This window comes from Vanacampus margaritifer, chromosome 2 (assembly GCF_051991255.1).
Source record: "Vanacampus margaritifer isolate UIUO_Vmar chromosome 2, RoL_Vmar_1.0, whole genome shotgun sequence".
In the NCBI taxonomy this organism is placed as follows: Eukaryota; Metazoa; Chordata; class Actinopteri; order Syngnathiformes; family Syngnathidae; genus Vanacampus; species Vanacampus margaritifer.
The window spans coordinates 23,413,321-23,436,540 of NC_135433.1; the positions used below are offsets into that span (position 1 = coordinate 23,413,321).

Genomic DNA, 23,220 nt, shown 5'->3' on the forward strand with positions numbered 1-23,220 from the left:
AGAGTTGAGTATCGGTGTTGTGCCACAGTACCTACTCCCATCAAAAATGGTATCCCCTGCCATGGGATCTTATAACTTTTACCACAGTAAAGTAGAGATTCTTTGAAAGGTTCCTATTAAAGGTATTTAAACTTCAAACATCTGGAATAAAAAAGTTACAAAACCTTGTTTCTAAAACAGAAAAACACGTGTTCTCCATGTATTTATGAAAAACATACCTTGTACCAACGGCAGGGGGTCCATTTTTTTTTTTACGCCGGTAAGTACTTTGGCACAACACCTGGTTTAAACCAGGAAGACACAATCAGGTGCCCGTCAGCCGGCCAGCGTCATGACAAAAATACAAAATATATACAGACTACGAACATTTTACATCAACATTGAACCTTATCTACAGTTTCATATAGACCACCATTAATGAAATATTGCCGTTATGATGTTGCTATCTGCACGCGAAGCTCGCCGCGAGCTTTCATTCATTCTGAATAGAGAACTCAAATAGAACGTACCATCAGTCTCATTCATTTGGCCGCGAGGTTCTAGCTCTTATAGGGAGGCCTCCGAACCATCTTCCCCTTGGGAAAACCAAAGCTTCACAGCCTGCCTAGCATCATAACCAATCAATTCAGTGTTTCCCAACCAGGAGTATGTGAACACATTTCGATTCAAGCTCAGATGACTGATGAAAATAAAACTATACTATTATACTATGACTGCGAATATTATTCTTGTTCAGTGTTTGCCAGTTGTTTGAAGGGTATTAATGTAAAGTCACTCCAGTTTTTGGTGGCAAATGTTCCAATAATTATATGTAACAAAGGCAGGGTTACTCTTTATTTTTGATTCATTTACATACCAACCACGAGCGTTAAGGATAGAAGCCTAGTTATTAGATGAGGTATTGTAAATCTAAGTGACTAGATGCACCATTGATCGTAATTAGGTAAAATAGCAAAGTGATTTCACCCCCCATCATTCCTCTTGATATATGTCATCTTTTATGGATTGATAGAACACTCACATTTGTCATTTTTAACGTTTAATACATTGATGGACTTCTTTCTGTGTATGTTTGAAATGACCAATTGCATTTGAATGCACCTCGCGTCTTGCAAGAGACCCCAATGGTTACATTACCATTAGCGGCTAACTGCTAACGCTGGAGACTTATCATACAAGCCGTATCATACAATGACGGCGTTATTAACTAGCTGTTTCTTAGCGTCCTTAATTAGCAATTTAATATGATTTTGCAATGGTGTTGTGTTGAACTTGATCATCGAGAGGGAGCCCACCACACGGCAGGGGGCAATAAACAATCGGCCACGAAAGACCGTGGACCATAACGAGTCAAGTTAAGACTCCACGCCACCACACTCTTCGAGGGTTCATTTAAAAATAAAAGCGTTCCAAGGCATTGCATTGACGTCCATCTATTATAATTGGTAGCCTTTTATTTTGAAGTTGGCCTTAGCAGCAGCACCTAGTGGGCAGTGGCCAGCTTGACTCATCCTTGCACTTGCTCCAAACACGCGGCTCAAAAACCCGTTGCACTACTAAATAAAACATACAGAATTGCTCTTGCACCATGTGACCTGAAGGTTTTTTATTATTTTCTTTTGACCAGCAAACTCTGTGAAGTTGGCCGCATTTGTGGTAAATTGGTTGCAGTGTTGAGCCTTGTTGTCTAGTTGTCTCTTTCACCATCCGTCCGGTGTAACGCCACTTGGCTGCACTCTTCTCAGGCCTTCAACTGCCTTAATCGGAAATTTGAAGGAACGACGGCTACAATTTAGGAATGGTGGGGTGCCGCCGCTGAGTGAATACATTAGAACAAAAACGCTGGGGTACAAGCAGGATAAGTGCTTTAGTGATCTTTTGGGTTTTTTAATAGTTATGGAGGATATTAGAGTCAATTGAAGTGCTTATTCCACGTTTTTAAGAAAATTATCAGCGATGGCTGTTACAAATGCTGGTTTAAAAAAATCTAATAATCAATATCAAATAGATTTTCCTTTTTGAGCATGATATTGATTCATAAAACATGAATTGGTATTTTAATATCTCTTCCCCCATTAATTTATAAGAAAATTGAATTTTAACTCTTTCACTGCCAGACGTTTTCAGAAACGGGTTGTCCCCAGTGCCAGCTGATTTAAGCATTTTGACTGATCTTTCAAGGTCCACAGAAAATGTTGTGTTTGGACTATGGAAACACACATACTACCAAATCTTTCATCAGAAAAAAAAGTTTGTTTCTACCTTATTCCGTTCTTCAGTAATCAACAATAGAAAATGGTTACTTTCACCGAAATTCTCTGTTTTGAAACAAAAAGCGGAGAAAAAGAGCTTTTTGTGAAACGATGTTATTTCATGCACTCTAGTGAATTGTACACTTCTTTTTGTCCATGAATGATGCCACAAACACCTAAATAGTGCTTTACTTCTGTAAAACGCTTTCACCAACAACGAAAAAGTGTTTTTAGTTTGCAAAATACATTTATTTCCATTCAACAGTGTAACAATTTGACAAAACAATTTCGCTAACTATTTACAAATGTGTGCAACTGTGGTACTACTTACAATTATGGGGATGTTTCAAATACAGTTTTTCTTTTTATAACGCTCCCCTGCGCGCAAGGAGACGCAGCAGGACTCGCACAACAGATTAGTTTCACCTTCGCTTTGTGCGTTTCGCGTGCAAACGGCCTTTTTTTCCGGGGAATAGCAAGTAGCAGACTGTACCCACTACTCCGATGAATATGCATTGGACTCGGGGCACTCTTCGTCGTCCGATTGAACGTCGCGCTGAGCGTGCTCGGTTGTGCTCCGCGTTTTCCGGTGTTGGCATCGCTCGCCCGTGAACCTTTTATGACGTCGTCATAGCCGCCGCGTCAACGCTTCCAACTTCGCCGTCAACCTCGGAGTCACCATCATCATCATCGATGATGATCATCGTCGTCATCAATGTGCTCTTTATAGCGTTGGTCGATGCTTTTCGTCTTTGAAAAAAACGGCTCGACCGTGAGCTGCTTGCAAACCGGTCGCCATTATGGCTTCTTCAGCCAATGTCCCCTCAACACTCTAGCCCCGCCTCACGTCTTCTGCTGACACCCACCCAATCTTGTCAAAAGAGAGTCATCGCTGCCCTCTAGGGGCCAAAAATAGTCATTAGGCACAACAGACTTGCTGGAAACTTTCACCATAGATGCGGAAGGGTTCCCTCTACCCGTTTCAAATTCTTTTTAAAAAAGATTAGATGACGTCATTTAACGTCATTGGCAGCCCTCCGTAGGTTTTTACTTGACGTCTTTTAACGTCAGTGGCAGTGAAAGAGTTAAAGGCTCATGTTTTTTGTATCTTACTGTTTTTTTTAACTCTTTGACTGCCAAAAACGTTAAATAAGCTTTAGTAAAATCCTACGGAGGACTGCCAAAGACGTTAAAAGACGTTCACTATGTTTATTTATTTTTATTTTTTTGGGGAAACGGGTGGAGGAAAGCCTTGGCCAGCTGTGCTGAAAGTATCAAGCAGATCTAGTTAGTATAATGACTATTTTTGGCCCCTAGATGGCAGCGATGACTCTCTTTGGACACGATCGGGTAGGCGTCAGTAGTAGAAGACGTGAGGCGGAGCTAGAGTGTTGAGGGTAGAATGGCTGAGGAAGCGAAAATGGCGACCGGTTGCAAGCAGCTGACGCTTGAGCATTTTTTTCAAAGACGAAAAGCATCGACCAATGCCAAAGAGCACATTGATGATGACGATGATGATGATGGTGACTCCGAAGTTGACGGCGAAGTTGGAAGCGTTGACGCGGCGGCTATGATCACGTCATAAAGCCTCACCGGCTAGCGATGCTATCGCCGGAAAACGCGAAGCACAACCGAGCACTTCTGCACAGGCGGACGTTCAATCGGACGACGAAGAGTGCCCCGGGTCCAATGCATATTCATCGGAGGAGTGGGTACAGTCTGATCACGGAGAAGACACTGGTTATGGACTACGATGCCACCATGAATGGAGCGGATAAGATAGATCAGAACATCTCTTACCACCCGGTATAGGAACTGAAGGACATGAGGAAGCCAGACGTAACACCACCGAAATGTCAACGTATCATGATCCTGATAGTAGACTTGATGGCAACATGGCCAAACACACACTGCAGTATATACTTGCTATTCCCCAGAAAAAAAAAGCCGTCAAGAAAGTGTAGCGTCTGCACGCGAAGGGGCAATCGCAGTGAAACTAATCTGTTGTGCAAATCCTGCTGAGTCTCCTTGCAGGCAGGGGAGTGTTACAAAAAGAAAAACTGTATTTGAAACATCCACACAATTGTAAATAGTACCACATTTGCACACATTTGTAAGTAGTTTGCCAAATTGTTTTGTCAAATTGTTACGCTGTTGAATGTAAATCAACGTATTTTGCTATCAAAAAACACTTTTTCATTGTTGGTGGTAGTGTTTTACAGAAGTAAAGCACTGTTTAGGTGTTTGTGGCATCATTCATGGAAAAAAAAGGTGTCAAATTCACTAGAGTGCATGAAATAATATTGTTTCACAAAAAGCTTGATTTCTCCGTATTTTGTTTCAAAACAGAGCATTTGGGTGAAACTAACCATGTTCTATTGTTGATTACTGAAAAACGGAATACGGTAGAAACAAACTTTGTTTTCTGATGAAAGATGAGAGTTCAATCTTTCATTTGGTAGTATGTGTGTTTCCATAGTCCAAACACAAAATTTTCTGTGGACCTTGAAAGATCATATATATATATATATATATATATATATATATATATATATATATATATATATTATTAGGGGTGTGAATTGCCTAGTACCTTTCGATTCGTATCACGATTCATAGGTCACGATTCGATTCAATACCGATTAATCCCAATACGAATCCATAAATTGATTATTGCAATTTATTTTTTTAACTTAAATTTAGAAAATACTAATCAGTAAACCTGTACATGTACACTGTAAGATTTGTATGAAAATGTATTTATTTATCTGAAAATTCAGGCTTCAGTCACTGCATTTAACAAACAGGTTGCAGTCTGTTTCATGCTTGAACAGCACTGAAATAAAATATTACAGCTTAATGTTCCATTAATATAACATTCTTCCATGCTTAATGTGTGAATCCTAACCCCAAGTAAGACATTTTGTTGAATATTCTCATAAAAAATTGCAGTTTAAAAATCGATTCGACCGCATATCGAATCGATTCGAGAATTGCGCGCTGTAATATCGCGATATAATGCCGAATCGATTTTTTCTAACAGCCCTAATATATACGTTAGTTGATCAGGTTAAAACATCCTTGTCATCCTTTTTATATATATATATATATATATATATATATATATATGGCCCAGGGGGTAATCCACAGTTGTTTTGCATGACTCTGGGGCAATATAGTTATGTTTTGGTGCAGAAACAGACACAATACTCACATTTTCATCCTTCCTCAGGTTGCGACAGAGCTGCTTTCTTGCCAATGTTGCCAATGCTCGCTAGCATCACCATGCTGCTACCGGCAGATGTGAACAATGCTGTCATTGGTCTTTGAGCAATGTTGATTTGTGTAACCAATCATGTGTGTCATTGCCTGGCCGCATCAAGGATCGTGGGATTACTTTATGCAATTTGCATACGGCCATGTTTTTTTGCGTACGCACACCTACGCCTGGTATAGCGATATTCCCCAGTGCAATTTTGACAAAGTGGCCACAACAAAGTGGCCACAACAATGTGGCGTGCGTGGGGAATATTTACTTCACGCACCCTGCATTGATGAAAGACCTGACATATTGCACCATTCAGAATCTTTATTTACAATACTTTAATGATTTAACCAGTTACTGCCTTCGCAAAAAAAAAATATATTTGAAATTTGTTTATGGAGTTGATTCCCTTGATCTTTGAGAAGAATTGATGTTTATATCAATTGAATTCAAGCGGATCGAATCGGGAAAAATCACAATCGAATCGAACTGAGCCCTTAGTAGCCTGATGTGGTGTTTCAGTCTGAACACTATGGGCACTATGTAGAAGGAGCATGTAGGTCGGAGACAAAAAAGAAATAAGAGATGAAGAAGAGAGATAGATGGTGAGTCTTGTGGTATGCAAGTAGGAGTATGGATGCCATGTTTTATCATAGTAGTCAAAATAAATACAATACTTCTTCTCAGGACAGCTTCTCCGTCTTTCTCGCTTGTTAATCAATTCTCGTAATCGCTTCGTGAGGATGTCGGTACTTGCAACTTTTATACGCCGCCATGGAGGTGATCATTACTAACTTTAGGAGCAAAAGCGCGTTAATATGTAGTATTAGCCAGCCGAAGCTCGTTGCTATGCTAGTAGAACCAATCTCATCCCGACTTGAGTACCCGCTTGTAGCATCCCAGCGAAGCTTTTGGGGCTGCTCCCGCCGTTCAATTTTTGGGAAAACTCAAAAATCCTTGTTTTAATGAGGCTAAAAATGCACGTCATGTACACACGCAAACTGCTATGCGAAACAGATTATTTCAAGCCTTGTTTTGGCCGAAAGGTGCGGCGTACCCAGCAGGTGTTTTTTTTTCTTTTTTTTAAACAGTTATTAACTCTTTTACTGCCAAAGACGTTAAATGACGTTCTGCCATTTTCAGCTGTAGAAAGTTAATATTTTGTCCATAATAAATGTCATAACTTCATTATTTTTCACGTATAATTAATACCTTTAAAAAGTATTTTTTCCACTTGCTGTTGACTGAAGATGACTTCACCTGTGCTAAGGAAGAAGGTAACGACCAATCAATCCTGAGTTTGCTGACCATACCCAGATAACAGGTGAGTCCTGATTGGTCTTTACCTACTTCCTCTGTACAGGTGTTATCTACAGCCGACAGCAAGTGGATTTTTTTTTTTAAGGTATTAATTGTACATGAAAAATAAATAAGTTATGTGTGTTTCCATAGTCCAAACACAACATTTTCTGTGGACCTTGAAAGACCAGTCAAAATGCTTAAATCGGCTGGCACTGGCGACAACCCGTTTCTGAAAACGTCTGGCAGTCAAAGAGTTAATAATTACGGGTTTGTTGTTTTTCAAAGTAGTAGGATTTGTTCTTTGCATGTACCACTCTGTTTTCTATTAATTTTGATTGACTATAAGCGGTTCAAATCAAGGATGGACGGGTGGATGATTCACCATGATTCACTATGATTCACTGTTATGTGTTGTTCAGACTGCCACCTAGGGACAGCTGTGTGAAATAAGCATGTAAATGAACGCTTTTGTCTATCAAACAAGCGTTCTGTCACTTATTTTGTTTGCTGTAAGTGGCAATTGCCGATAGACACAATAAGGGAAAAAATGACACGATAATTATTTTTTTATCGTCTTCATGATATTGTCATATCGTCCAGCACTACTTGAATGTTTGAAACACTGTAACTGTCACTTTTTCTTGTTACATAGTTATTAGTGGTAGTATAAGTTGTGCATGGGAATTATCTCTCCAAATGATAAAATAAAATAAAAAATTAATAAAAAGTGTAGGGAGTTCCCAGTGTTGGCATCATTTTTTTTATAAAGTGGAAATTTAAATAAATCCATAAATTAAAGTTCCCTTTATCTCACTGAGTGACAAATGCATGTGAATTTAGTTAATTTTGGCTTAATGCAAAACACCATAGATGGGCTAACATAAATTAGCGTAGCGTCTGTAGACCTTCTGGTAAATAAACCTTCAAACACACATGGAGCAGCAGAACATGCAACTATAGACCTTTTGCATGTGACGTCACAGCCTTCATGGGAGCGCCCTCTCCTGGACAGCAAAATAACCACTTGCAGCTATTGGAACCGTTAAACCTCGCAAAGCGTATAGTCCAGTATATAATCGATTCAAGCCTGAGATTTAGCCAGCCAGGCTAAGGAGTCGGCCGGGCTCCTAACATAGGTTATTGAGGTTGCCTGACAATTTTCCAGGTAGCCCGACCCGATGATAAGAAATCTGATCCTTTTTTTCAAGTCTTAACGTCAAATATAACACATTTACAAGTACATGTACACACAGACACGCACACACACACATTTGTTTTACTATCTTTGTGGGGCCATCTCATTGACATAATGCATTTCCTAGCCCCTTCCCCTAACCCCAACCATCAAAAATGATTGCCTACGCCTATTCCTTGCCCTAAACTCAACCATGACCCAAGTCAAACCTAAACTCTAAAACCAAGTCTTGACCCTCAAAAAGAGGTTTAAACTTGTGGACGGGTGGGCCCCACAACTCTGTGAAATCCCAGAATGTTGGCCCTACTATGTAACAAAAACAAGACCACACACACTCTCACACACGCACACATTTTACTTGCAAACATACACTAACGAAGATCGTAACAGAGGTGTCAAATTATGTGTTTCAAATCATATAAATGAGCCAAATAATTACCGTCCACTCTAACTGCACATACACGGAATACGCTATTAGTTCCATATGAGTTCAATATAGACAAAGCATGACTCAAACAGACCCCTTATGATGAGTAAAAAATATTGGATCTTGGTTTCCCTTGCCTGGATGCGGGTCACCGGGGCCCCCCTCTGGAGCCAGGCCTGGAGGCGGGGCTCGAAGGCGAGCGTTTGGTGGCCAAGCCTTAACTCATGGGGCCCGGCCGGGCATAGCCCAAAAAGGCAACGTGGACCCCCAGCCCCCCACCCCCCCCCCACCCCCCTGGGCTCACCAACTTTAGCAGGGGCCAAAGGGGTTGGGTGCGTAGTGAGCTGGGTGGCGGCCAGAGGCGGGAACTTCAGTGGTCCGATCCCCGGCTACAGAAGCTAGCTCTTGGGACATGGAATGTCACCTCTCTGGCGGTGAAGGAGCCCGAATGTGTGAGGCAAAGAGAAATTCCGAGTACATATAGTCTGACTCTCCTCCACACATGGCTTGGGGTCTGGGACCAATCCTCTCGAGAGGGGTTTGACTTGGAGTTGCCCACAGTGAGAGGTGCAGAGCAGTTGTAGGCATACTTATTGCCCCCCCAACTTGGTGCCTCTATGTTGGGGTTCACCCCGTTAGACAAGAGGGTAGTCTCCCTCCGCCTTCAGGTGGGGGGGACGGGTTTTGACTGTGTTTGTGCATACGCACCAAACTGCAAACAGAGTACCCACCCTTTTTGGAGTGCTGGAGAGCGTTCCCTCTGGGGACTCCCCCGTTCTGCTGAGGGAATTCAACGCTCACGTGGGCAATGACATTGATACCTCGAGGGGCGTGATTGGGAGAGCCTGTGGGACTCCGGAGGCAACTGACAGGTACCGGCTGGCCAAGTGAAATGCCGCTTCGGCAATCACTGAGGCAAAAACTCAGACATGGGAGGAGTTCGGTGAGGCCATGGAAAACGACTTCCGGGCGGCTTCGAAGAAATTCTGGTCCACTATCCGGCGTCTCAGGAGAGGAAAGCAGTGTCTGGGGACTCTGAGGTGGACTCTCCTATCTCTGGGGTCGGAATCACTGAGGTGGTTGGAAAGCTCCTCGGTGGCAAGGCCCCAGGGATGGATGAGATCCGCCCAGAGTCCCTAAAGGCTCTGGATGTTGTGGGGCTGTCGTGGTTGACTACAACATCGCGTGGACATCGGGGACAGTGCCTCTGGATTGGCAGAACGTGGTGGTGGTCCCCCTTTTTAAGAGGGATCACATTCCTTAGCTTCCCTGGTAAGGTCTATGCAGGGGTTCTGGAGAGGAGGGTTTCTTCGGGAAGTCAAATCTCGGATTCAGGAGGAGCAGTGTGGTTTTCGTCCCAGTTGTGGAACAGAGCACCAGCTCTACACCCTCGAGGGTGCATGGGAGTTCGCCCAACCAGTCTACATGTGTTTTGTGGATTTGGAGAAGGCATTCGACCGTGTCACTCATGGAGTCTTGTGGGGGGTGCTTCGGGAGTACGGGCACCGTGCCCCCTGATACGGGCTGTTCAGTCCCTGTACAACCGGTGTCAGCGGTTGGTTCGCATTGCCGGCAGTAAGTCGTATTTGTTCTCAGTGAGGGTTGGACTCCTCCAAGGCTGCCCTTTGTCACTGATTGTGTTCATAACTATTATGGGCAGAATTTCTAGGTGCAGCAGTGGCGTTGATGGGTTCCAGTTTGGTGGCCTCAGTATTGCGTCTTTGCTTATTGCAGATGATACATCAGTTACATGATAAACAAGTCTTACTTTTTAGGTATCTTGTCCCCCTGGTGTGAGCGGATCTCATCCCGGCGACCCAGCCTTAGCAGGCTTTTTAAGCTTTTAAATCATCTCCAATGTAAGGGGATACGTACATGATATAGGTCATGCGGCCGGTGTGAATTCCGGCAAAGTCGGCAATTGTATTAAATTAGGGAACAGAGCAGGTGATAGAAGGTAAGGTAAGGGTCTGTTTCCAAACTAGCAATCTCCAATTTCTGTAAATACCGTGTTCTGTGCCGACAGGCGAACTTCAGTCGAACTAGTAGACGTCATGGCTATATGGGCAATAATAACTTATAAAACAGTCGCTAAGTCGCTTCGTGTCCCATCCGCTTCAATTTAACATTCATTCACTTCCACACGTCCACATTGGTGAAGTCACGTGATCACGTGACATAGGTGCAAAAGGTCTATACTAGGGATGCACTGAATTTTCGGCCACCGAAAATATTCGGCTGAAAATGACAAAAATAGGCATTGTTGGCATTCGGCTGAAATGAAAGTAAAGCCAAAAGATATGGCCAAAATGGGATGTTGTGGTGACGCAAGTAAAAAACAGTTGCAAGCGTAGCGTTCCTAAAGGGACGATCAAAACTCTTGAATGTGTTTCGTGAATGGCGAGAGCACAGCATGGGGGAGGGTGACTCTGCCGACCGCATGTTGTTTCTTTAGGAACGCTACGAGTCTTAACTTGCTTTCTTTATTGGCGTTTCACATTGCTCGGCAGAGAGTCACTACGCATGGAATGCGTTGCGACGTAAATAAATGCGTAAATAATGGCGGCGTACGTCCAAATAAAGTTTCTACAAAATGTATTAAACTGGAAATTATTATTTTTTTAAATAAATATCATTTTTTACTTGGCCCAAAGTGTAACTGCAGCATCTGTGTCAGGCTCGTTCATGGTGGGCGCGCGAGTACGTGCACGATCTTAAAGCGGCAGCCTTAGTTGACAAACGAAAACATGACTTCAAATGAGGTAAGAAATACTCTGCTCTTCCCCTCCTCAAATAAACTGTGGAGTGTGCAGGGTCCGCACACTCTACTATAAAGGGAATATAAAAGCTGATAGGTGCAATCAGAGTAAAACAGTCAGGGCTCTTCGTACTCATCTGGGCGTTGGTGAAGCATGCCTGATGTAGAAAAGCTTTAAAATTATCATTTTAAACGGCACAATGCACCTTTTAGGAGAGAGAAAAAAGTGTTTTCTTTCCCCTTTCTTCAACACTACCCCAACACCTTTTATATGGTGAGTGGAGCAGTGGTTAAACTAAGTAAAATATATAACCCCTTTTTTGGGAGGGCACATCTGTGAGTTACAAAACAAAACGAAATGCTACATTTGAAGAGCAAGAAAGCAAAATGTATTTAATCTTACCATATCCTGACTTTGGGTCTGGACTCGCACCAGGCTAGACTGGCGGCTTGGGCAGGATTGGCGATCCTTTGAAGGACGTCGAACCCCCCGGATTCAAAATCAAATCAAACTGAACTCTTGTGAATTGAAATCAGACCAATTCAGGAAATTAGAAACTATAACCAGACCTAATAGGACATGCGTATAAGTTCTTCCGTTTGATCACAAATGACAAGCGTATGTGAACTAAGCAATCACTTGGTAGCTAGCAACTAGCATGAGAAGCTAACCTAGCAATTTACATCTTTGCTCAGTGCTCCTTTTTTTCAAACCTCACAAATAGATTGATTCAAATGCACACAATCATTGACAAGAATAGCACAAAAATCTGATTAACATAGTCCTACTCAGCCACTGGGGAAAAACAGGAAATGAACGAACCAGAATTAAGTTGATAACACATTTGACCCAACCTTAAGAGAATCAACAATTCTCATCCACATGGCTATTGGCATCTCAGGTCAATGAAGTGCTCTTTACAGTGTTCAAGGTTAGCTTGAGACATGGCAGAAGATGAGCACATTTGATGTCTACCTCTAATTCTGACAAGTTTTCCAGCAGAGTGCTAAATACAAAGTCGAGAAAAACAGCGCAAAGATGAGAAAGTAGCCTAAGGGTCCGTGTCACCTGTCCAACCTGCACAACAACTTTGTGCATCACCTATATTAAAGGACACATTATGCAATTTTTTTTTTCACAATTTAAAAGGCTTGCATGTGTTTTAAAATATTTGTGGTGTGTGTTTTTCATAATAGATTCAAGAATTTTAGGACACCGTATTTCTCTTCTTGACATTCTTGTCAACTACTACTGTTTTGTGCAGCTATTTTTGACATTACAACAAGTGAATCAAAAGCACCAACATTACCTGCTTGCTCTACAACTTCAAGATTGTGTCGTCCACTTTTGGCCCTTTTTAAGACACACCAACATTGATGGTCTCAACTGGTTTCAACCAACGACTGTAGAAAAATTTGTGTCAAAGCATGCCGGACGAAAATGTGTCTTAACTTCTTTTCAAATACTGTAAATGACCAGGGCGGCGATTCAGTACAATGCTTGCACTAAGATTATATTAATTATATAAAATTCAGAGGCGACCACCTCCACCCAATTTGTTTGCCACCTCCAGCCCGAGCCACTGATATTACTCAAAACAGTGCTCCAGCTGTGTTGATTGAGCTCGGCAGCAACGCATTTTAACTGCAGTTGCAGTGTTGCGCCATTATGGAGGCGCTATATCAACAGCAGTTCACCGGAAAGACCTGAAGCAACAACCAAAGAAGAAACGGCTTTCTTTTTTTTTACTTTAATGTACCGAAGAAGAAACAAATCATGGAGCAACCGTTGCACACACCCATTTCCTGGTTGCGAGGCAGAGGTAGCGCGCTCCAGGCATCACCAAAGTTATAAAAACACAGTATATACAATAGTGTTGTCACGATACCAACATTTTGACTTCGATACTATGCCTGCTTAAAATACCTCGATATCGGTACTGAAACGGTACCTTGACAAAAATCTAAAACATCAGCAAAAGCAGCAAAATATATATATTTTTTTATTAATTCAAAAATATTAGGATGTATACATGTTAATTAATGGAAATGCTGTATATATGTATGTATATACTGTATGTGCTTTCATATTGCATGCCATATTCTTGTATTACTGTATTTGACTGCATTTGTTGTTGTCCGTTTTAAATATTAGTAATACTGTGGCACTCCTCCTATGACTCAATGTAATGTTGCTTGAGTGTGCGTGCATGTCTCTGCTCTTCTCCAATTCCCAATTAGTCTAATGTGTAATGAAATACTACAAACTGGGAACAAAATAATTCACACTCGACTTATTTTTTAAGGGAAGTGTCAAAAAATGTGTCACAACCTGTCGCTCTGTCAGTCATCTCGGCTTTTTCTATGTATAACTGTGATTTTCTACTGTGTGCCTGTTCATTGAACGCACCTCAAGTCCACTGCAGGTTCAGGAGTGATTGTTGCTTTTTTTTCTGCTTCTCCGTGAAAAAACATTTGCTCTTGTTACAAAACGTCATGTCAGTTAGCTTGCCGTGGCTGTCGGCCATGTAAAAAAAAAAAAAAAAAAAAAGTTCCATAGACACTTTGCGCGTGTCGTTCTTCTCAACGAGGGCTGCACTTAATTAGCGCTAGCGCGTGCAGTCTACAATGCGTAAAGCCTTAATTAGCTCGTTATACTCCTCAACAAGGAGTGCACGGCCAGCAAGCTCGTCAGTGTTCAGTGCGTGAAGCCATCTTCCTGAGCCCTCTCTCACACAAACTGAAAGAGGCGTGCCGCTTAAGGCGTTTTACGCATATCGGTAGACAAGCGGCCATGCGTGTATGTGTACCCGCCTTTAAAATAGAGTTGGCGGGCTCTCTCGTATTTATTTTTGGAAGTACCGGTGCTAAAAGAAATTTATACGAAGCCGTTTTTGACGCCCAAAAAATCGAGGTACAGTACTGGTATCCTGTGTAACACTAATATACAATAAACATAGTAATGTTTTACAACAACGCTGAACTATATTTACAATTTAATATGTACTAATGGATTAATTTTTTAAGGATTGTAGTTTAAAAAAAAATCGCGAAAAAAAAAAATCTTTGACTGCCAGATGTTTTCAGAAAAGGGATACTGTCAGTGCCAGCCGATTTAAGCATTTTGACTGATCTTTAAAGGTCCACAGAAAATGTTGTGTTTGGACTATGGAAACACACATACTACCAAATGAAAGATTGAACTCTCATCTTTCATCAGAAAGAATGTTTCTACCTTATTCTGTTTTTCAGTAATCAACAATAGAAAATGGTTAGTTTCACCCAAATGCTCTGTTTTGAAACAAAAAACGGAGAAATCAAGCTTTTTGTGAAACGATATTATTTCATGCACTCTAGTGAATTTGACACCTTTTTCTTTCCATGAATGATGCCACAAACACCTAAACAGTGCTTTACTTCTGTAAAACACTACCACCAACAATGAAAAAGTGTTTTTTGATAGCAAAATACGTTTATTTACATTCAACAGTGTAACAATTTGACAAAACAATTTCGCAAACTATTTACAAATGTGTGCAACTGTGGTACTATTTACAATTGTGTGGATGTTTCAAATACAGTTTTTATTTTTGTAACACTCCCCTGCGTGCAAGTAGACTCAGCAGGATTTGCACAACAGATTAGTTTCATGCGATGGCTCCTTCGCGTGCAGACGATACACTTTCTTGCCGACCTTTTTTTCCCGGGGAATAGCAAGTATATACTGCAGTGTGTGTTTGTTTGGCCATGTTGCCATCAAGTCTACTCTCAGGATCATGATACGGTGGTGTTACGTCTGGCTTCCTCATTGTCCTTCAGTTCCTCTACCGGGTGGTTGATCCATCTTATCCGCTCCATTCATGGTGGCATCGTAGTCCATAACCAGTGTCTTCTCCGTGATCAGACTGTACCCACTCCTCTGATGACCATGCATTGGATTCGGGGCACTCTTCGTCGTCCGATTGAATGTCCTCCTGAGCAGAAGTGCTCGGTTGTGCTCCGCGTTTTCCGGCGTTAGCATCGCTAGCCGGTGAGGCTTTATGACGTGATCATAGCCGCCGCGTCAATGCTTCCAACTTCGGCGTCAACCTCGGAGTCACCATCATCATCATCGTCGTCATCAATGTGCTCTTTAGCATTGGTCGATGCTTTTCGTCTTTGAAAAAAATGCTCAAGCGTGAGCTGCTTACAACCGGTCGCCATTATGGCTTCCTCAGCCATTGTCCCCTCAACACTCTAGCTCCGCCTCACGTCTTCTACTGACGCCTACCCAATCTTGTCCAAAGAGAGTCATCGCTGCCATCTAGGGGCCAGAAATAGGCATTATACTAACTAGATCTGCTTGATACTTTCAGCACAGCTGGCCAAGGCTTTCCTCCACCCGTTTCCCAAAAAAAACTTGGTGAATGTCTTTTAACGTCTTTGGCGCTCCTCCGTAGGATTTTACTAAACGTTATTTAACATTTTTGGTAGTCAAAGAGTTAATGACAACTTCGTAGTCATATAATTTCTCATTTCTACTCCCTGATTGTAAAATGCCTGCAGAAGGGCGGCCGATAATAGTATAGGTGCGAGTACCGATACATTAAAATAAGACTGGTATTGGCACCGATACCTAGTATCAGTAGTCACCCATCATAGTCAGGGTGATACCACCTCTGTCTCAATTTGAGCCAGGAAAAACCCTGGCAGACAGAGAGTGGGAAATTCGAACCCAAATCCACTCTAAAAACTATTGGCCAGAGGCTTGCAGGAGTACCCATTCTGGACAGCTAAAATGTTAATCTGCTAATTAGAAGATGTTTCGGTCACAAATGGTCAAATAAAAAGGCTATTGTAGATATATATTTGGGTAAATTCCTCCATAGGGCAGCTTTAAAAGTGGAATTTAATGCTCAGTAGCCCACTAAATATTCCCATACACACGTAAAAGCTTTCATGTGTTGTTGTGGTCCAATGTAGCAGGGTTTCATATGACACATGCGCTCCTCCCACTGGCCAGCATCTGTAAGGTACATGGTGGCTCGAGACATTGTCATACTCAGGGTTAGAGAATCCAGGTCCAGTAAGTAAAAACCCTAAAACAGTTTGGCTTTAGCCACACATGTTTCTACTCAACAGGTGGAGACGAGTTTGTTTGCCTGCCCTTTAATTAGAAGTACCTGTGGCTAAAACCAATCCGTGGCATCTGGACCTGGATTCCCCAACCCTGACCATACTGGCCCAGGGGGCACCTTTAATGTCGGACAATGCTATACTGTAGAGGGGCAACAATTAATTGACAACTAAGTGTTTTCAAATTAATCAACTATTTTGTTAATCGATTAATCATGTGGAGCAAGTGGCAGTGGTCGGGGTGAGCAGTGGCTTATTTGAGTAAGACAGAACAGTCTCACTTCCACAAGGCTAGATAAATTGGGTGAAAAGTGTGCTGTGCCTGAGTGAGCTTGTCACCACGGGGTGAGAAAATGGTCAAACATTCTCCGACACCAGCGCCGCATTATTGGCCGACATGCGTTCGAATTGCATTCAAGCGTTACGCGTCTCGACTTCCCCCGAGCATGGCAAAGGCGCTTCTCTGAATCTTCTAATGATGTTTCTGCTGATGTGGAACAGATTGCCTTGAGGAAGCGGTTGAAGACTGTGGATTACCAGTTTGCTTAACCGTTTTGCTTATTTCTGCAGGCCTTTTTGACATCAAGCCTACTCTATATCTGTCATTTCTCCCACATCCATTCACACCCTGGCCCAAAAATATCTAATACATTTAAATTTTTCAGATTAGTCTCTCTATAAAGCCTTATCCAAATGATTCTGTTCTGCGGTGGTCTCATTATGACCCAATTGTATCCTTTTTAAACGGCTGGAGTTTGTATTGGTGTTCAGTTTAATTCAATTTACTCGCCTTCAAACACTGGTTTGGCTTGATGCACCAGACAGTGCACAATCCCAGAGCTACGTCATCGTGTCACAAATATCACATCCATGCATCTCGTTTATAAAACGCCAAGTGACAAGGGTTCCTTTGCATCTTGCGGTAAAATAGCGGTTGAATGTGCGCACCGGGGACCTGTGGGCACTGTCCACAAGCGCTTATGTAATGGGAGCCTTAGCTCTGAAGTCGATGCTCGTCTGGCACCAGTTGATGTGGCAATTTTACAGGGGAAAAAATCTAAGCAACTCTAGCTCCAAGCCAGCACTGCCATTTACTCAGTGTGAAAAGAGCCATTACATGTGTGGGGGAAAAGGACACCACCACCACTTGTTGTCAGAGTAATCACCTTACCAAAAATCCAAACAAAAATTGGGGTCAAAATTGAGTCATGATTGTATTGCAATTTGCAAACAACTTTTTAACATGTTCTTAAATTCCAATTTTGAAACTATATATACTAGGGGTGTAAATTGCCTAGTACCTTTCATTCGTATCAAGATTCGATTCGATACCAATTAATCCCGATACGAATCTATAAATTGATTATTGCCATTTTTTTAAAACTCAAATTTAGAAAATACTAAGCAGTAAACTTGTACATGTACACTGTAAAATTTGTATGAAAATGTCTTGATTTATCTGAAAATTCAGGTTGCAGTCAGTTTCATGTTTGAACAGCACTGAAATAAAATATTAAGGCTTAATGTTCCATTAATATAACATTCTTCCATGCTTAATATGTGAATCTTAACCTTAAGTAAGATATTTTGTTGAATATTCCCATAAAAAATTGATGTTTAAAAATCAATTCGGCCGCATATTAAATAGATTCGAGAATTGCGCACTGTAATATTGGGATATATTGCCGAATCGATTTTTTCTAACACCCCTAATATATACGTTAGTTGATCAGGTTAAAACATCCTTGTCATCCTTGTACCTGCTACCTGAAGTTTGCTCATTTATGGCATAGTCTTACTAATCTACATTTTTCTCTTTAGATCTTGTGTCCCTGTTGGACCTGGAAAATAACCTTCCGAATGAGCTCATCCCCAATGGAGACCTATCCCAGATGGGTATGTCCTCTAACGGCGGCGCTGGAGGAGGACCAGGTCTCAACTCCAGCATCTCAGATGCCGCCGCCAAACACAAGCAGCTGTCAGAACTCTTGCGGCCGGGTAGCTCCTCCATCTTGGGAAGTTCTCTCAACTCTGGCAGTTCCCAACAGGGAGGCATGGTGGGTGGCCAGCTCGGAGTAGTGCTTGGGAAAAGCCCACTTGGGCAGGGCTCTCCAAATCATCCGTCTCCCCAGGGCCAGAAATTAGCCGTTGGTACGGGACAAGGCAATGGAGGCATGAGTTTCAATCAGGCCCTGTTGAACAGTGGGCAGGGACACGGGGTCTTGGGCACAAGCGGACAGGTGATGAATGGAGCTCTGGGACCAGCAGGCAGAGGAAGACCTGGCATGCAGTACCAGAGCCAAGGTATACCGGGGGCACCGGGAGGAAGCGTGCTGGCAGAGACACTCACCCAAGGAGGACCACAGTTGGGCGGTCACAACTCATTGACTCCTCAGCAAGCTGGACATGTGAATAAGGTGAGGAAGAAATAATTTCGCAATTTCAAACGCGGACTTAGCATGGCACAGTAGCACAATGATCATGCCTTGTTCAAGAACTGTTTTTTGCGCTGTGGTTTAATCTTTTTGAACAATCCACAAGTGTTCTTTTTTTTTTTCACCGTTTATCACAGCCTAGTATATGCTTCTCTTGCTCCTCTTGGTCTTAAGATAATGGAGCTGTAAATCAAGTTTAGAGACATTGGTAGGGGTGTTGCTGGTGTGGCGAGATGTGATCCAAAGCCAGGAAGTGGGAAAAGAGACATCCGAAGCGAAAGTCATGCTCTGGTGTGAAAGGGAGCGAAGCATCAGGCAAGCTGTGCTTGCTTTGGAAGGGGGAGGGGCAGGCTGCAGCCCAGCGCTCTGCTCAGTGGTCCTTCTCTGCTCCGTGTGTCCCCTCCCACATCTCTGTTTTGTATGGGACGGGCCTGCTTGTACTATGTAGTAACGCTGACAGCTGGCAGCCGGGCCAAAGTAACAACAGACAGATACTGAAAGCAATCAAAGGAAAAAATGATGCATGGGCACTAAGTCAGAGCTGTAACTATCTCTAGCCCTTTTTACGCTGCCTGTAAAATCCAACACAGAATGGTCAACTTTGCAGTTTTGCCAACTGAGGTTGTATCAAAGTAGTAGCTCTGAGTTTGTGGTTAATGCTAACGTTTTCAACCATAATTGGTATTTAAACAGTCCCCCTGCTCTTCATGCTGTTCACATTTTGGTATCATGAGACCAAGATGACACCTTGACAATTACAGCGGTCCCTCGTTACTTCGCGGATCACTTATAATAGATTCACTATACCGCATATTTGTATTTGGGTCCAAAATTCATTCATTATGGGGATTATCTTGGGTTGTGCCTTGATATGTCACAAGTTTTTCAGAGATTATTAGAGGTTAGAGAATCAGGAGAGTGGAATACTGTCAGACATTCCCACACCATGTTAATACTTGGGCGGGCCGTCCAAGTAAAATGGCCGCTGCCCAAAAAAATGTTAAAACTACAAAGCGCACTTCAATTTCTCTTATGTGTGCACCGAGTTCGGGAGAAGTTTTCCTTTCAGCCAAACTTCAGGGCAAATGTTGCTGCGCCAACGCATGTTTCTGATTGGCGGTCTGGTTCACGCTCGTTCTTGGTTGGCTGCTGGCCTGTGTGGGGACAGACGGGGGTGGTCGGCGAAGGCAGAAGATAATTGTCGCTGTATGTTTTCGAATGTGGAGATGGGCACAATTTAAACTGCAATTCATCAGTTACGCGGTTGTACATGGGAATAGAGCAGCCGCAAGATAATTCCACATCAATGAATCAATCCATGGTTCGAAAGGTGAGAAAGCAGGAAAACGTCGGGGCTTGCCATCATTCTGGGAGGATCCAACTGCTGAAGAAGCATTGAAGCGATCCACCAAAATAAACTGGGAGACCGTGCCGCGGTGTGTCAATGGATTGTGAATGCCTGTTAAATTGCACGGCAACGAATAACGTGAGTACCGTGAGCTAAATAGTTGAATTATAAAGTACAACTGAACTCACTATTTTACTTCAGTTGCCATTTTAAAACACATGGTGGAGTGCTTGTTACCGTATATGCTACCATTTGTTTTCAGCATGCATGCGCCAAGTATGGTACGGTGTGCTTGTTCCGGAGCTGCAGTTACCTACAGTTAGCCACCAGTAGATGTGCGCGTGTGTGTGCGTGGTGAGGACGTGTGTGAATTGGACAAAACAAGGCAAACTGTCAGTGCAAGATATGAAGTGTAAAATGACAAGATTCTATACCCCCCCAAACGATGATGACGTTTTCACCTGTTGCCGTGATTGGTAAATGGCCACATCGCCCAATCAGCTTGAAGTATTGTACTGATTGCACCGCCTTTCCCAAGCAAATCACAATTATCAATCTGGCTATTGCGAGGTTACCCTAACGGACCATCACTGTAAACTTCCAGCCCCGACTTACTAACTGGCCATTGTCAATTTTACTTGCACCTACGCTTTCTATTTACAGCAGCTGCAGTCTGCAATTAATTGTCTAAATACTTAAAGGGATACTTGACTCATTGAGACATTTTCAGCAGTAAAAGGTTAATATTTTAGCCAGAAATAATTAGATAACTTATTTATTTTTCATGTACAATTAATACCTTAAAAAAAAATCCACTTGCTATCGGCTGTAGATAACACCTGTACAGAGGAAGTAGGTAGAGACCAATCAGGACTCACCTGTTATCTGGGTATGGTCAGCAAACTCGGGATTGATTGGTCGTTACCTTCTTCCTTAGCACAGGTGAAGTCCTCTTCAGTCAACAGCAAGTGGAAAAATTACTTTTTAAAGGTATTAATTATACATGAAAAATAATGAAGTTATGACATTTATTATGGACAAAATATTAACTTTCTACAGCTGAAAATGGCTCAATGAGTCAAGTATCCTTTTAACTCTTTGACTGCCAGACGTTTTCAGAAACGGGATGTCGCCAGTGCCAGCCGATTTAAGCATTTTGACTGATCTTTCAAGGTCCACAGAAAATGTTGTGTTTGGACTATGGAAACACACATACTACCAAATGAAAGATTGAACTCTCATCTTTCATCAGCAAAAAAAGTTTGTTTCTACCTTATTCCGTTCTTCAGTAATCAACAATAGAAAATGTTTAGTTTCACCGAAATGCTCTGTTTTGAAACAAAAAGCGGAGAAAAAGAGCTTTTTGTGAAACGATGTTATTTCATGCACTCTAGTGAATTCTACATTTCTTTTTGTCCATGAATGATGCCACAAACACCTAAATAGTGCTTTACTTATGTAATACACCACCACCAACAATGAAAAAGTGTTTTTAGATTGCAAAATACGTTGATTTCCATTCAACAGTGTAACAATTTGACAAAACAATTTCGCAAACTATTTACAAATGTGTGCAACTGTGGTACTATTTACAATTATGTGGATGTTTCAAATACAGTTTTTCTTTTTGTAACACTGCCCTGCGTGCAAGGAGAGGGGGCAGGATTTGCACAACAGAGTAGTTTCACTTCGATTGTCCGTTTCGCGTGCAGACGTTACACTTTCTTGACGGCCTTTTTTCCCGGGGAATAGCAAGTAGCAGACTGTACCCACTCCTCCGATGAATATGCATTGGACTCGGGGCAATCTTCGTCGTCCGATTGAACGTCCGCCTGAGCGTGCTCGGTTGTGCTCCGCGTTTTCCGGTGTTAGCATCGCTAGCCCGTGAACCTTTATGACGTCTCGTCATAGCCGCCGCGTCAGCGCTTCCAACTTCGGCGTCAACCTCGGAGTCACCATCATCATCGTCATCATCAATGTGCTTTTTAGCGTTGGTCGATGCCTTTCGTCTTTGAAAACAATTCCCAAGCGTGAGCTGCTTGCAACCGGTCGCCATGTTCTCTTCCCTTCCCCAGCCATTGTCCCCTCTAGCTCCGCCTCACGTCTTCTACTGACGCCTACCCAATCTTGTCAAAAGAGAGTCATTGCTGCCATCTAGGGGCCAAAAATAGTTATTAGGCTAACTAGATCTGCTTGAAACTTTCACCACAGCTGGCCAAGGCTTTCCTCCACCCGTTTCCCCCCCAAAAAAAAAATTAAAAAAAAAATTAAACCTCCGTAGGTTTTTACTAAACGTCATTTTATGTTTTTGGCAGTCAAAGAGTTAATGGTTGACATATGAGCAAGTTATTTATTTTACTTAAGTTTCAAATTGGTCCTCAAAACCACTATGCAATGCATGGCATACGACAGTTGACGCGTGTGGTGGTTAGCATAGTCAGTGTTTCCCACAGATTTGAAATCTACTTGGGTGGGTGCACTTCATATTGTGCATTCTAGTGAATTTTCAGAGTAAAAATGTTGTTGTAACATTACTCAGTGACTCCATATTTTTTGCAATTTTATATTAACAACAATACAAATAAAATAAGGTTTTCATATTGGATTATAAGTGAAAAAAATTAGATCGGGACGGATCGGACATGAATACACAATCCCAAAGCACAAACTGCGAGCATAAAGTGCACAAAGTGATTTGCGGTGGTTAAAGAGAAAATATTGTGGGATAATTCTGGCCGAAATTGATCATGCTTACCTTACAGAGAAGAAAGCAAAACAATGAAAAACATCAGACACTTTTACTCATCCACAATCCATTCACATACCATGGCGTACCTTGTCCAGCTGGCGCTGCCTCCCAGTTTGTTTTGGTGGAGTGTGTTTGCCTTCTCTCATTGATCGCTCTAATGCTTCTTGAAACTTTAGCCCAGTTCCAATGACCAATTGGAGTTCTTTTGTTAATCCTCCCGGAATGATGGCAAGCCCCAACTTCGTTTTCTTGCTTCTTCCCCTTTCCGAACCATGAATTAATTGATGTGGAATTATCTTGCGACTGCTCTATTCCCACATACTGTACAACAGAGTAACTGATAGCTTGCAGTTTAAATTGTGCCTTGTAAGCAT

At 42.2% G+C, this 23,220-nt stretch overlaps 1 protein-coding gene across 1 annotated transcript in view; it reads left to right on the forward strand.

Annotated features, from left to right (window-relative positions):
* The window catches only part of crebbpb (CREB binding lysine acetyltransferase b), a 52,003-nt gene that overhangs the window by 2,211 nt on the left and 26,572 nt on the right, over window positions 1–23,220 (forward strand). The window contains exon 2 of the mRNA XM_077556143.1: window positions 18,136–18,731. Within this exon, the coding sequence (XP_077412269.1) occupies window positions 18,136–18,731 (596 nt within the window). The remainder of the gene's footprint in view (window positions 1–18,135; window positions 18,732–23,220) is intronic.